Source organism: Ranitomeya variabilis, chromosome 3, assembly GCF_051348905.1.
Source record: "Ranitomeya variabilis isolate aRanVar5 chromosome 3, aRanVar5.hap1, whole genome shotgun sequence".
In the NCBI taxonomy this organism is placed as follows: domain Eukaryota; kingdom Metazoa; phylum Chordata; class Amphibia; order Anura; family Dendrobatidae; genus Ranitomeya; species Ranitomeya variabilis.
This window is the reverse complement of record NC_135234.1, coordinates 253,240,812-253,255,205: the sequence shown is the minus strand read 5'-3', so window position 1 is coordinate 253,255,205 and position 14,394 is coordinate 253,240,812. Positions and strand designations below refer to the sequence as shown.

The 14,394-nt window shown below is 40.4% G+C and overlaps 1 protein-coding gene across 1 annotated transcript in view; it reads left to right on the top strand.

Moving 5' to 3' along the window:
* PKP1 (plakophilin 1) overlaps positions 1 to 14,394 on the top strand; it is a 101,430-nt gene that overhangs the window by 70,744 nt on the left and 16,292 nt on the right. Inside the window, exons 7-9 of the mRNA XM_077295390.1 lie at positions 8,734 to 8,848; positions 8,939 to 9,097; positions 13,256 to 13,432. Of these exons, the coding sequence (XP_077151505.1) occupies positions 8,734 to 8,848; positions 8,939 to 9,097; positions 13,256 to 13,432 (451 nt within the window). The remainder of the gene's footprint in view (positions 1 to 8,733; positions 8,849 to 8,938; positions 9,098 to 13,255; positions 13,433 to 14,394) is intronic.

Sequence of the window (14,394 nt, the reverse complement as noted above, 5' to 3'; positions counted from 1 at the left end):
ACCTTGCCTATGACAGTTGTTTTTTTGGGGGGGAATCCTGTAATTGGGAAGACTGATTTATTTGACACCAATACCATCTCAATCAAACTGGTTGATAAATTACTGTGGAGGGTGGTGATGATCCAGCCAGCATGGTGATCGTGAAAACCAATGACAAAATATGTGGTAATGCAGGATCCTTAAACAGGACCTATCACTAGGTCAAAAGTTACAAGTTTTTGCTTTTATTTTATTCACTTGCTACCCTGATTATTCCATTTTTTTTTACAAAACCACCATATGATTTTTAGAGATATGGGTGTTTTTACATAGTTTTAATTTTATGGTTTTTTGGATATTAATTTCTGGAATGATCTACCTCAAGAGCTGGTCATAGTGGGAAGCACTGATGGTTTTAAAAAAAGTTATGGATGCTTTTTTTTAGAAGAAGAAAATAACCTAAATATTTATGTAAATGTACAAAGTTTCCTTCTTAATGTTTGGTCCAGTGGATCGACAATTGGAATCAGGAAGGAAAGACCTCTTTTGGAGTGGAATTTATTATGCATTGTGATTGTGCATATGCTTGTTGAATTTGTCCTTTTCCATCCCTCAGTTGACCCTGAAGGAGAATTGTCTTTTTTCATTCATACAAACTATGTAAAAAGTATGTAATTCCAGACAAACTTGATAATATTGAGATCAGGGCTCTGTGGGGTGCATATCATCACCTACAGAACTCCTTGTTCATCTTTATGCTGACAATAGCTATCAATTATATTGGCTGTATGTTTAGGGTCATTGGCCTGCTGCAGAATAAATTTGGAGTAAAAAAAATGACTCTTTGATGGCATTGGATAATGGTATCTGACTTTATTTCCCAGCATTGAGTACACCATTAATACTGACAAAAACTTAACACCATTTGATGGAGTGCAGGATCGCCATGCTTCACTGTTGAGTGCAAACTTTCATTATTGTACTGTTCTCCAGGTCTTCTATGAACAAACTGCCTTCTGTTATTTGAATTTTTTTTCTCATTTCTATGTCGAAAATATGATTTTCTAACTGCTCTTAAAGCATCTTCTGAACAGACTTCTCTAAACAGTAGATGGGTGCAGCTGGGTCTCAATGATTTTGGGTAATTCTAAGCTGACAGCACTAGAGATGAGCAGATCAATCCACAAAAAAACTAATTTACAAATTCAAACAGCTTACAATTCCATTTGTGAGGATTGACCCCCCAAAAACTTATTGTGCCATTTCTCACACTTCTAAGGAGCAGACTTATTTTGTTGGGCGCAACTGCATGGGCGTCACCATAATGCCCAGCAACTATTACATATTGGGGGGATTATCAAAAAGGTAGAAAAGAGGAGGGCTGGCCAAGCAGTACCAGTTTAGGATTCTACAGTATAGGGATAGGAGGAGGTCAGAGTGCACAGATCAGTCCATAAAGAGACAAGAGACAAAAAAAAGGTCTACATTAGATTGTGCTGTACTGCTGCACCAGTGCTGAATCACATTGAAAATGGGTGTAGTGGTTAGTACCTGCAAAGTTAGGTCACAGTCAGACCATTGTATAAATCAGACTGAGATCTTATCGCATTGCATAGACTGGCCAGCGGCTCTCTCAGCCTGAGCGTGACAGCTTCATGTATTTCTATGCAACTGTCACACTCAAATCAGGAGAGCCGACTGCCAGTCCGAGAACTGCAGTCCGATTTACACGGTTGCCTGACTGTGCCCTTAGGGTGAGTGTAAATTCATTGATCTGTGATATTCTGCAGGAGCACCTTAAATGGGTGGTCTGAAAGTAATATTTATTTACAGTTGAGCTCAAAAGTTTGCATACCCTGTCAGAATTTTTGCTTCCTTGGCCTTTTTTCAGAGAATATGAATAATGACACCAAAACTTTTTTTCCACTCATGGTTAGTGGTTGGGTGAAGCCATTTACTGTCAAACTACTGTGGTTTCTCTTTTGAAATCATAATGACAACCATAAACATCTAAATGACCCTGATCAAACGTTCACATACTCCATTTCTTAATACCGTGTATTGCCCCCTCTAACATCAATGACAACTTGGAGTGTTTTGTGATAGTTGTGGAAGAGGTTCTTTGCTTTCTCAGGTAAAGCTGCCCACTCTTTTTGGCAAAAAGCCTCCAGTTCCTGTAAATTCCTGGGCTCTCTAGCATGAACTGCGCGCTTGAGATCTCCCCAGAGTGGCTCAATGGTATTGAGGTCAGGAGACTAAGATGGCGACTGCAGACCCTTCACTTTGTTCTGCTGTAGCCAATGACAGATCAACTTGGCCTTGTGTTTTGGATTGTTGTCATGTTGGAATGTCCAAGTACGTCCCATGTGCAGCTTGCGGGCTGATGAGTGCAAATTTGCCTCCAGTTTTTGGGGATAACGTGCTGCATTCATCTTTCCTTCAACTTTGACCAAGTTTCCTGTGCATTTGTAGCTCACACATTCCCAAAACATCAGTGATCCACCTCCGTGCTTTACAGTAGGAATGGTGTTCCTTTCATCATAGGCCTTGTTGACCTCTCTCCAAATGTAACGTTTATGGTTGTGGCCAAAAAGTTAAATTTTGGTCTCATCACTACAAATGACCTTGTTCCAGATGTTTTGAAGCTTGTCTCTGTGCTGTTTTGTATATTGTAGGCAAGATACTTTGTGGCATTTGTACAGTAATGGCTTTCTTCTGGTGAATTAACCATGCAGGCTATTTTTTTTCTCTTATTCTTTTCTTATTGTGCATCTTGAAACAGCCACTCCACTAGTTTTTAGAAAGTCCTGTATTTCAGCTGATGTTATTTGTGGGTTTCTCTTTGCATCCTGAACAATTTTCCTGGCAGTTGTGGTGACATTTTTGTTGGTCTACCTGACCGTGGTTTTGTTTTTACAGAGCCCCTGATTTTTCATTTGCTAATCACAGTTTGAACGCTGCTGACTGGCATTATCAATTCCTTGGGTATCTTTTTGTATCCCTTTTCTATTTTATACAGTTGAACTACCTTTTCCCGTACATCCATTGACAATTCTTTTGCTTTCCCCATGACTAACTATCCAGAAATGTCAGTGGCTGGATGAAAGATGCAAGAGTCTGTCTGGATCCCAGAAACTCACTCAGCTTTTATGCACACACACTGATTACAAGCAAACAGGTCACAGGTGAGGATGTGCCTTTAGTAGCCATTCAAACCCATTAGTGTCAACTTCTGTGCATGTTATCAGGCCGAAATCACCAGGGTATGTGAACTTTTGATCAGGATCATTTGGATGTTTTGGGTTGTCATTATGATTTAAAAAGAGAAAACACAGTAGTTTAACAATAAATGGCTTCACACAACCACTAACAATGAGTGGAGAAAAAGTTTTGGTGTTATCATTCATATTCTCTGAAAAAAGGCCAAGAAAGCGAAAATTCTGCTGGGGTATGTACACTTTTAAGCACAACTGTAAGTCCTAAATGTCTGTCTATTTAATTACATAATCTTATATTTTTTCTAATATACTTTAATTTAAAAATGTTCTATCGTTCCCTCACTACGCTCTCTGTTTCATTTAGTTTTACCTACTTCCTGTTTAACGACGGTTCATTTGAGAGCCCCCAGTGCATTCTGGAATACTCAAACAAGTTACTATTAGGGAGCAGGGGCTGCGGTCACTGACGCAGTTGCGCAAAGACAGGAACTCACTACTGACTGAACCTCCACTTTAGACTTGTATACATATTACCCTTACTGAGGAGCCCATGCAAATTGGGGTGGCCCACTCCCATCAACATAAATGGGTCAAATGACAAAAACTGGTTCTTGGCAATAACTGAGGAGAGTCTAGACGTCAGATTAATTTCTATGAAAGTCACTGCTATTGACACAAAACACACATATTTATTTGTGAATATGTCTAAAGCCATATCTAGCAGTATACCTTAAAAATTTAGACATTTTGCTGATGTATTGACCTAGTACTTAACTTCCACTTGCCTCAAGGGAAAAATATATAATCTTTAAGGTCCAAAACATCAAGCCATGAAACATAATGTAGCAGACAGTCTGCAATAAGGGTTCATCAGACTGTCCATGTCACCAGTATGTGCAGGTTTATTTTTTGTAGATGAAAAAGATGGTGGTTGCATACTGTTCAAATTCTCTGGTACCTGCAAATTTCTGGAAATTCAACTTGAATTTAATTCTCCATGTATCATGGATGTGGTTTGTGAAACCACTGTGCCACGGACCGCGAAGACCCTGGAGGGGCATAACTAAGCGATCACTGAACTGTTCACTAGAGCCTCTGATGGTGAGGTTAGGCTTGGCTCCCGATGAATGCCAGGTGCCACTCCAGGACAGACCAACGGACGCGCAGCAGCTGGACTCAGTAGGACAGACTGTATGGGGCAGCAGGCAGGTTTAGTTGGTATCAGAATGCAGCAGGCAGAGCTTAATAAGAGTGCAGCAGGCAAGATCTGCACCAGAGTGCAGCAGGCAGGATCTGCACCAGAGTGCAGCAGGCAGGATCTGAACCAGAGTGCAGCAGACAGGATCTGCACCAGAGTGCAGCAGGTAGGATCTGCACCAGAGAGCAGCAGGCAAGATCTGCACCAGAGTGCAGCAGGAACTGGTACGCAACCTTACGCAACTTAGACTGCAGAATAGGAAGGTTACTCAGGCACCACCCCAGTGAGGAGGAAGCAATATATACATAATGCCCCACAGCCATTGGTTGGCGAGGAAATAGCAAGTGCACTCGCTGGCCCTTTAAGAGGGCGGGAGCACACGCACGTGCCCTAAGGACATGGCTGGGAGCCCGTCTGGAAGGTCTGCTGGATGCATGCAGAGCATGGGGAAGGAAGGAACTGACCGCAGCGCGGGTGAGTGAAGTGACATGCCGGAGACCCTGCCTGTCAGAGCAGGGCTCTGGCGTGGTGCTAACACCATACATCGTTCCAATCATCTCTATCAGGACATCATTAGTAACCTTATTGATAGCATGCCAAGTCATACATGTGCGTGTATTTCTGCACATGTTGCTCATTCTCAATACTGAATAAAGATGTTTTGTAAATTTTGCTTACATTTTTTCATCTTTTGCATATCACTAACACGTCTATCTATCTTGTGATTTCCCTAATGCCACAACATTTCCTTCTTGGTTTTGCAATTTCAATGTTGAGGAGTGTATTTTACTATTCAAAATACAGTACTTATAAAATTGACCAATTTTCTTTGTGTACTTTAAATTTTGAGGATATTATTTTAGTTTATTGCATCTAGATTATCTCTTAGCTGATGAAAATTAGCTTTACAGAAGTTGAGTGTTTTTGCAGGCTGTGATGAACAGCCCTTGGCAGCCCCAACTAATGTCACTATTATGTCGAAAGGATCACACAGTACGGTCTCACAACTTTAAAAAACTTGATGTTCCCCAACACTTCAGGGGTGGATTGGCACAGTTTTACACAGACACCCACTGTCCACATGTGCACAGGGAAGCACAGGGAGTGAGAGAGGGTGGGTGGCCTACACAGCGGCTGGCATGGCACAATGCCTGCTCATAACTCTGAGAGGTTGAGAGGCACCCTTCACTAGCACCAGTGAAACAGAGATGTAGAGATACAGGGTTAGTGGGTGCTCTCGTCGGGTGGCCCAGATGTTTTTAGAACGACTGCATGAACTAGGGCTCATACCACTGAACGCTCATTCTCTCTCCCCATGGGCAGAACACTACTCAGACAACACAGAGTGAGGGTAAAACAGTGTGGCAATAATTTATTTAACCACCAACACACAATAGCATATAGAAGAGTCTCAGCAAATACCCAAGATGGTGCAAAATACAGAGTCTCACTCTTCCGCTGACTCACCAGGATTAGAGCTGCTTCCAGTGTCGAATACCCCCACCAGTGGCTCCCCACTTTTAGTGGGCCCCCACAGTGAGGAGGTAATGATAAGCTTAGAAAACTGACAGTCCATTGATGTATGAGGCCAGGTGACTTGATTGTCCCAACCTGGATTCTCTAAACGTCTATGAGGGTTCAGTGATGGTCAATGAGGCAGCTCTGCATTTCTTCAATTGGAGCCATGATGCCATGGCTTCTGTAATGTAGAGTCTCTCTGAACATAGGCAGATCCTCCTTTTTATGGTGCACAACTTCTCAACCAGTCCTTTCACCACAGGCTTGGGAGAAGTTGGAAGGAGGCCATCCCTCACTTCTGGAGTATTCAACAGAATGCACAGATTGTCCTTCTTATTGCAGAGCATAAATGGGTCATCAACATATTAACAAACATTCAAACGTGACTTGGTTTCCCAAAGATAGTAGAACAATACTAGAACTGCAATACTAGGACAGATACAATAGCTGATCAGCAGCCAATCAACAAATGGCTGCTATTGAACATTAATTCAATTACAATAAGAGTCAACAGTCATTCTCACATGAACTCTACCTCATGTCCCTGGACCTACTGAAATAATATGTCTGGATAATTGAGATTAAATGCAGTGTTGCCACAAGAGCCTTGCCAGCCTGGAAGGGCTGTCACCAGTTCCTCTTTAATGTAATCCCTGTCCATTAACAAGATTATAGTGGGCCAGAAACCAACCCTTGTAGCTTGTGAAGTTAAACTGAGAACACGGACTTGTGGATTTGTGAATCAAGATAAAAGAGCAGCCCAACCATAAATTATATATTTAATCACCTTAAGAGCACACTAGACAAAACACTTTATACACAATGGTTATATATACTGTATATAATGGTCAGATGTGCAAATACAGGTGGTAGTACACAAGGTGTAAGCATATGGAACATGTCAGTTACCGGCTTGATGATCATCCTTAGAGCTGAACCACATGGGGATTGTGGAGTGCCAGCTGTTTCCAGTTCCTTCCAACATGATACATTTCATGACCCCCCTCAGAAGTGAACCCCAAGAAAAATAAGAGCAGAGCCACACAGCCTCACAAGAGCATTTAACTCTAAGCATTTAACTCTGTGATCGGTCACTTCCTTTATCGTCCCTGGGATGGTTCTAGTCCTACCTGCCCTGGACTCCTGGTAGCTGAAGCTCCAAAACCTATGATGGATCTTACCTTCTCAACAGAAGGTCATCAGATTGGCCTACCGCCTCAACGCATTAACCTAATTATCCCTGTGTGGCCTATTAATAAAAAAACAACAACATAATCACGTTCCTCCATCATGTTCTCATACACTTTATGCAGTTAATAGCCTCTGTGTCTGTACTGCTACACACTTAGGCTGTTAACTGGTTCATGCAGCTTTACATGAACACCCGAGCCTTACACTATGGCTGGTCCAAATAACTAAAGCAATTGTTACCATCCACCTCTCGTGTCTCCCCTTTTCCTCATAGATTGTAAGCTTGCGAGCAGGGCCCTCATTCCTACTGGTATCTGTTTTGAACTGTGATTTCTGTTATGCTGTAATGTCTATTGTCTGTATAAGTCCCCTCTATAAGTTGTAAAGCGCTGCGGAATATGTTGGCGCTATATAAATAAAATTATTATTATTATTATTATTATAACTGTTAATTTTGGCGCAATCGGATCTGGTCATGTCCCTGTGATGCTTGGAGACCAAACACGGCTTTGCTACCTGGCTTCTATTCAACATTCTACATATCTCCCCACCCTGGAGTGCTAGGAAAAATTGAGACCTTGGCAGGTGGTCAGTCAGTTCCCGAGATCTTGAAAATGTAACCAATATACAACTAGGATGTCCCTATAAAATTCCCATCTAACCTGGGGAACTTGAATTAAGCAGTTACACAGCATGCAGCAGGGGGTCATCCTGTCATGAGATCCTTGGTATAAACTAAGTAGGGGTTTGGGTTTTTTCTTTTTAAAGCTGATGAGGCTGGACCACCTGCTGAGTCAGGTGTCCTGTTTCAGCTTCACATTTTGAAGGAGGATTGTAATCTCGGACCAGATACAATACATTTTGTTGGCATGATATTAAATCCCCCCATATTCTTCACACAGCCCTTCTACTAAATATCTGACAAACAGATATGTTGAAGTGTTTTACTTTGTGATCACTATTGAAATTGGAATCTAAGTGCTAAATAGCAATTATAAGAGTTAGCTCCCATTTCTGATGTTAGAGGAAACTGCAGACTGCATAAAAAGTGTGATACTCGCTGCATGTGGACGTCAGTAAAATATAGTAATTCTACATGCAACTATGTGACAAAAAGACACATCCCCAAATACAAGCTGGTATTCTAGTGGCATATGTTAGAGAGGCATATATTAGAATAAGTAATTAATCCAATGTGATAACTGGCCATGAGCCAATGTTCCCAAAGATACATATCAGATTTGAAAAATCTGGCTTTGTCCCAAGGTCAAAATAGGGTCTGCCCTTAAGAGCTTAATTTGGCCATAAACAAGAAATCACTGGACAGTTGTTAATGTTTGATGCCCCAAGTTATCCCTGAGTTCTACTTTTGGATGAAACAGGATTAGACCTTTTTGGAGTTTAAAATACCTGAGGATATACGCCAATCACATGCAGAGGATGAGGGTGATTCAATTTTGTGCATGTAAATTTATAATGGCAGAAGTTTAACAGTACAGTGAACTATTTGTGAAAATATGTTTTCATCATTCAGATATTACAAAAATACAAACATTTTTGTTTCTACTACATTCTTCCTTTGAAAAGATTTTTCCATTTTCTAGACTGATGTTTTAATATTTCCATCAGGAACCTTAGCTCTGCAGATGTTGGACGACAGGCTATGCGCAATACTCCAGGGCTAGTGGACTCGCTAATGCATTATATTCAGCAGCGTGTGGCTGCTCAGTGTGCTGATGACAAGGTAATATTTGCATCTCATATTAGCTTGTCTCTAAAAAATTATAGATGATTTTCTATTATTTATTATTTCTCTATATTTGCTTCATTTTAGTCTGTTGAGAACTGTGCCTGTATTCTTCACAATCTGTCTTACCATTTGGACTCAGAAGTGCCCAATAAATATACACAATTGAATGAGCAAATGAGGAATAACCAGCAAACCAACAAGACATCTACAGGATGCTTCAGCAACAAAAGTGACAAAATACAGGTAAACAAAGATGTGACTAGTTTTAGTCTTAATGGGAATCTGTCAGCTCAGAAAATGTTAATTACCTTTTAGATCTAGGGTTAATCTGACAATAAATAGCATTACAATGCTGCCTTGTCACCTTACTGAAAGTGCAGAGATGGGGGTAAACTTATTTCCTCCCGGGAGCCACTCACTTTCAGGCATGGGGTGTACACTGAGTGGCTACAGTCACTGTTCACATCACTGCTCTGCAGTGCTCCAGCACTTTGAGTGACAGTTCGCTCATACCTAGTATTACAGGTATGAGTGCTATAGCTTGTGATGGGACGTTGATATAGGGAACTAGTCTGATTTTACCTAATAACAGCCCTTCGCATCTACCTCATCACGGTTTTGCCTTCCTACGGATCAATATGTTAGGTAACAAGTTGAAATAGATGACCCTGTATCTATTTAAAGCTATAAATATATAAAATTTTATTTACTGTGATACAGATTCTGCTGCTGAGTACTCACATTCCTTTCTGTGTTGCGAAGTCACAGATATGAGGGAATGGCTTGTTTCTAGCTCAGGATTCAAGCTATCCAACTGATAAAGCCTCCTTCCCTGCAGTGCTGGTTTTTAGGCAGGCCATTCTTCTGGCCATGCTTGAGGTTGATTGTATGCCTGTTTGTACTGCCATGGCTCATTTTGTGTTGTGCCTCCATGTGTTCTATGTCTGCTTCTTTAAAGCTAGTAGTATGTAATATTCATAGCTTCTCTCCATACATCTTGGCATGTCACATACAAGCCGTGAAGCTGCAGGTTGGGAGCACAGAATAAAACATAACAATGCATAATATCTACTGACATGACTCATTCTGTGCTCCCAGTCTACGTCTGGGCGTCCCTCAAATATTGATAAAAAAGACCAAATGAAAATTGGTCCAAGAGGCTGCAGAGGCCTACAACAACATTAACCTCTTACTGTCATATTACGTACTCGCACGGCGAGCCCTCATCTTTCCCGACACATGACGTCCCGCCGCTATTAACCTGTTAAATGTAACTGTCAATGTTTATCATGCAGCGGGAGTTCGGTACTTCATTCCACACGCTCATCAACGCACTCATAACATGATCTTGGATGCCGATTGGTTGATATGACAGCATCGGTCTGCTGAAGAACCCCGTGCCTGTCATTACATTACTCCTGTGAAAGCCAGCGTTTAGCCGGCGTTCACAGGACATTGTGATTTTCTCTATACATAGAATTGCTGATGTACTGCAATGTATAGCATAAGCGATCAGACTATTGCAGCTTCAAGTCCGCTAAGGGGACTGTTAAATACAGTAAAAAGTGGAAAAAAGTTTTTAAAAAATATGAAAAAAAATAAAACAAGTTCTAATTGACCTTCTTTTCCTCCATTAAAAATGAAGAAATAAAAAATAAAATAAAAATACACATATTTGGTATCAGTGCTTTTGTAAAAGTCTGATATATCAAAATATAAAATAGATTAGTGCTAATTGTAAAACGACGTAATGAGATAAAAATCGAAATGCCAAAATTGCAGGTTTTTTTGGCCTCCACAACAACAAAACAAAATATGTTACGGGTAATCAAAACATCAACTTGGGTCACAAAACACAATGCCTCACACAGGTCCATATCCTGAAAATTGAAAACGTTATGGATCTTGGTAAATGACGACACAAGCGTTTTTTTTTGTTTTTTTTTTACAAATTTCCGTAATTTTTTTCACCACTTAAATAAAAATAAAATATACATTCTTGATATCTGCATAAATCATGCTGACCTGGAGAATTATATTGCCAAGTAATTTTTACTGTAAAATGAACTTTGTAAAAAAAAAAAAAAAAAATTGCAGAATTGTGTTTTTTGCTATTCCACCACACTTGGATTTTTTTCCCGCTTTCCACTACTTCACATGATAAAATGATTTAAATAATTAAAAAATGCATCTCACCCTGCAAAAAAAAGCCCTCACATGATTATGTCAATTGAAAAATAAAAAAGTTATGGGACATGGAATAACGGGAAGAAAAAACAAAAGCGCAAAAACAAAAAATTGCCCTGTCGGGAAAGGGTTCTAAAAAACTTTATTCTTTATGTTAAAAAAAACTGTGTAGAAATAATACATTCATAAAAATATATATGTTAAAAATATACATATATAAATATGATTGAATTACTAAATAAAATTGATATCATACTACCTAAAAAACAAGGCAAACAATTCAATTTCACTGATCAATTATTTGGAATCAAGACAGCGCAGGTGTTTTCATTGCTAATGTACACATTGATTTTTTTATTTTAGCTCACAGAGGCACTGTTCTCACCTTTTATACATAGCATTTTTCGCTATTTTTTCCCATTTTTCAATACAATGAAAGGTGAAATGGATGGTGAAGTACAACTTGTCCCACAAAAACAAAACCTCATATGGCTATGTGGGAGGAAAAAAAAACAAAGTTATGGCTCTTGAAAGAACATGAAGTCTAAATGCAAAAATGAAAAATCCTGTCCTGAATCACTCCTCTTCTATTTGGTATACACATTATACCAAAACACTGTTGAATTAACTGACAATCTTTTAGGCTGTGACTTTGGTATAAATCCATAGCAGGCCTTGGTGCCTTTGTTGCGTTCCTGGCTACCCTAGCGACCTATCGTCATCCGAATACCAAACCCCTTCCCACTGTCAAACTCCGTAAGAGCATTGGTCATGTCTTCTAAGGGTTTGAATGGGTGGATCAGTGGTTTAGTGGTTTCCCTGCTTCCAGATATTGCAGTGGGATGTTGGCTGAATATTGTGGTGCTGAATCTGATGCCACCATTTTTTTACCCATAATGTTACAGCATCACCTGTTGATATGTCATAAATGCCTGAAATGAAAACACCTCTATGCCTATGTAAGCAGATAACTAAATGCAACTGCGCGGTCACCAGGCAAAAGCAACAATTTATTTATTGTATTACTAATATGAACTAGAAACAAGGACACTGAAGATACTGACAAGAAATTATGTAACAGGGGTATTTGGATTCATATACAACAGAAATCTTCAGTATCAGCTCAGAGTCTGCAGTCCAAGCTAATTCTATGTGGGGGAGAAGGGGAATCCCAGTATTCGGCGGAACAGTCTCTTGCGGCTTTCTGGGCCTTGATGAGGGCCATTTCTCTGTCTCACTAGCAGCTTGTTTTTCTTTCAAAGTCTAACAATGCTCTCTGAGCTGCTCTAACATCAGTCGGACATCTTGTCATCCTCAGCCCTCCTCCTGCCCTATCCCAGTAGCATAAGTCTGTGCTGGAAGTGATGCCCCATATCACATGTCTCCTTCAATCACTGGCCCAGGTTGGAGTATCTGGCCAGGTATTTCCAGGGCCTTTTTGGTGTTCATCCATTTTGGTGGGGGCTGGTCTCTGACTGTTGACTGGCTTTGTCTAAGTCAGGAACCTTCACCGGCATTGTTTGGGTCTTCAGTGCTTGACCATCATTGAGCGTAGTCTGTACCTTGACCGGCGTAGCTCAGGTCTTTTGGTGGGGGCTAGTCTTTGACTGTTGACTGGCTTTGTCTAAGTCAGGAACCTTCACCAGCATTGTTTAGGTCTTCGGCGCTTGATCATCATTGAGCATAGTCTGTACCTTGACCGGCGTAGCTCAGGTCTTTGGTGCTTGACCAGCTGCGGTTTACTATCTTAGCTATGGGAGCATCTGCCACCTCTCTTGGTGCCAAATCCTCCCTCATTTTGGTGTGCTGACCTTTAAATTGGAGACTGATTTAATCTTTGTCACCTGATTCGGGACACTGCCTAATTCTGTCCCTTCTGCAATTCTTCTCCTTGATAATAATTCCTCAGGGTTTTGTTCAAGTCTGGAGGCCATACAGATTTGCAACCCTTTCTCTCCTATTCTCCTTTCTGCTACACCTATGCTTGTAACTATGCTTCTGAGTTGAACATCTTGGATCAGTGTTCAGATCTAATGTACCTTTAGAAGAATTTGCATCTCTTAGAATGCTTGACATTGACAAGCTATCGTGACACTTAGAAAGTTTTACACAAATCTTAGCATTAGGATACTTTGAAATGCCCTGTTGTGGAGACCAAATGAATGTCCATCAATTTCACTGCTTTGTTGTGTTTTTCTTTTTCTTCTGTTGCAGAATAATAATTTTGAGTTACCACTTCCAGAAGAGGATGCCAATCCTACAGGGTCTGGTCTTCTGTCCCACTCGAACGCCATTAGGACTTACCTGTCTCTTCTAGGACAGAGCAAGAAGGACTCAACATTGGAGGCTTGTGCTGGAGCTCTACAAAATCTTACTGCTAGCAAAGGATCAGTAAGTAACCTAAACTTTAAAACAGTATGAGATTGTATTATTGCATAATTACTACTAATTGTTATATTCAGATCACCCTTTTTTTGTTCCTTTTTTGTAATCTTTTGGTTACAAAGTCAGGTACTGCATACTGGCATTTTGTGTTTATCTTGTTTTTATTATACACTCTGACAACAAAATACAGGGTGAGTCTCTCGCTACTTTACCCAGAAAAATTGCTGTAACTTCTAAAGGAGATGATCAATCATACTGAAATTTGGACTGTAGGTTCCTTGGTTCGTGAGAATCTGATGCTTTAAAGCAGACGTTGAAAATGTCCACCATTCACATTGAAACATGCCAGAATGTTCCATTCCATATTGTTGAATGTATTCCGCAGAACGTTTGGAGTCATAGCCTGAATTTCTCGCTGTATGTTCTCTCGGAAGTCCCTGTAATGTTTATGGCTTGTTAATGTACACCTGGCCCTTCAAATGGCCTCAAAGGAAAAAATCTTGCAATAATGAATTAGTTAAACTTGATTGGAACTTTTCAATTCCTGAATGACAGTGACTCTGTACAGGTGACCAAGACCTTTCTTGGCGCTGACATGTTGAATAGGACATGGCTGCCTAACAGCTAGGGTCGAAGCTGAGCTCCAAGCACTGCTGTTAACCATTGTAATACCTTTGCCAATCATTAACAGTATTTAAATGGTGCAGAGACAGGTGCTCATGACCACTATACCCCATTGCCCCATGCAGTGGGGCTGTGAGGCACCAAAGGGTTACCATGGCAACCAGGGGCCTGCCAAAGACTTTCATCACTGCTATCTTCATTCTCCTATTAAAGTCATACTAGATTCTTCAAATCCCTGTGATATTTGGCCTGATAGGTGTTTTAAGGGAAGTTTTTATATTACCTGAAAGCAGCATGATGTAGGGGAAAATACATAGATTTAATTTTATGCAGCAAAGTTGATT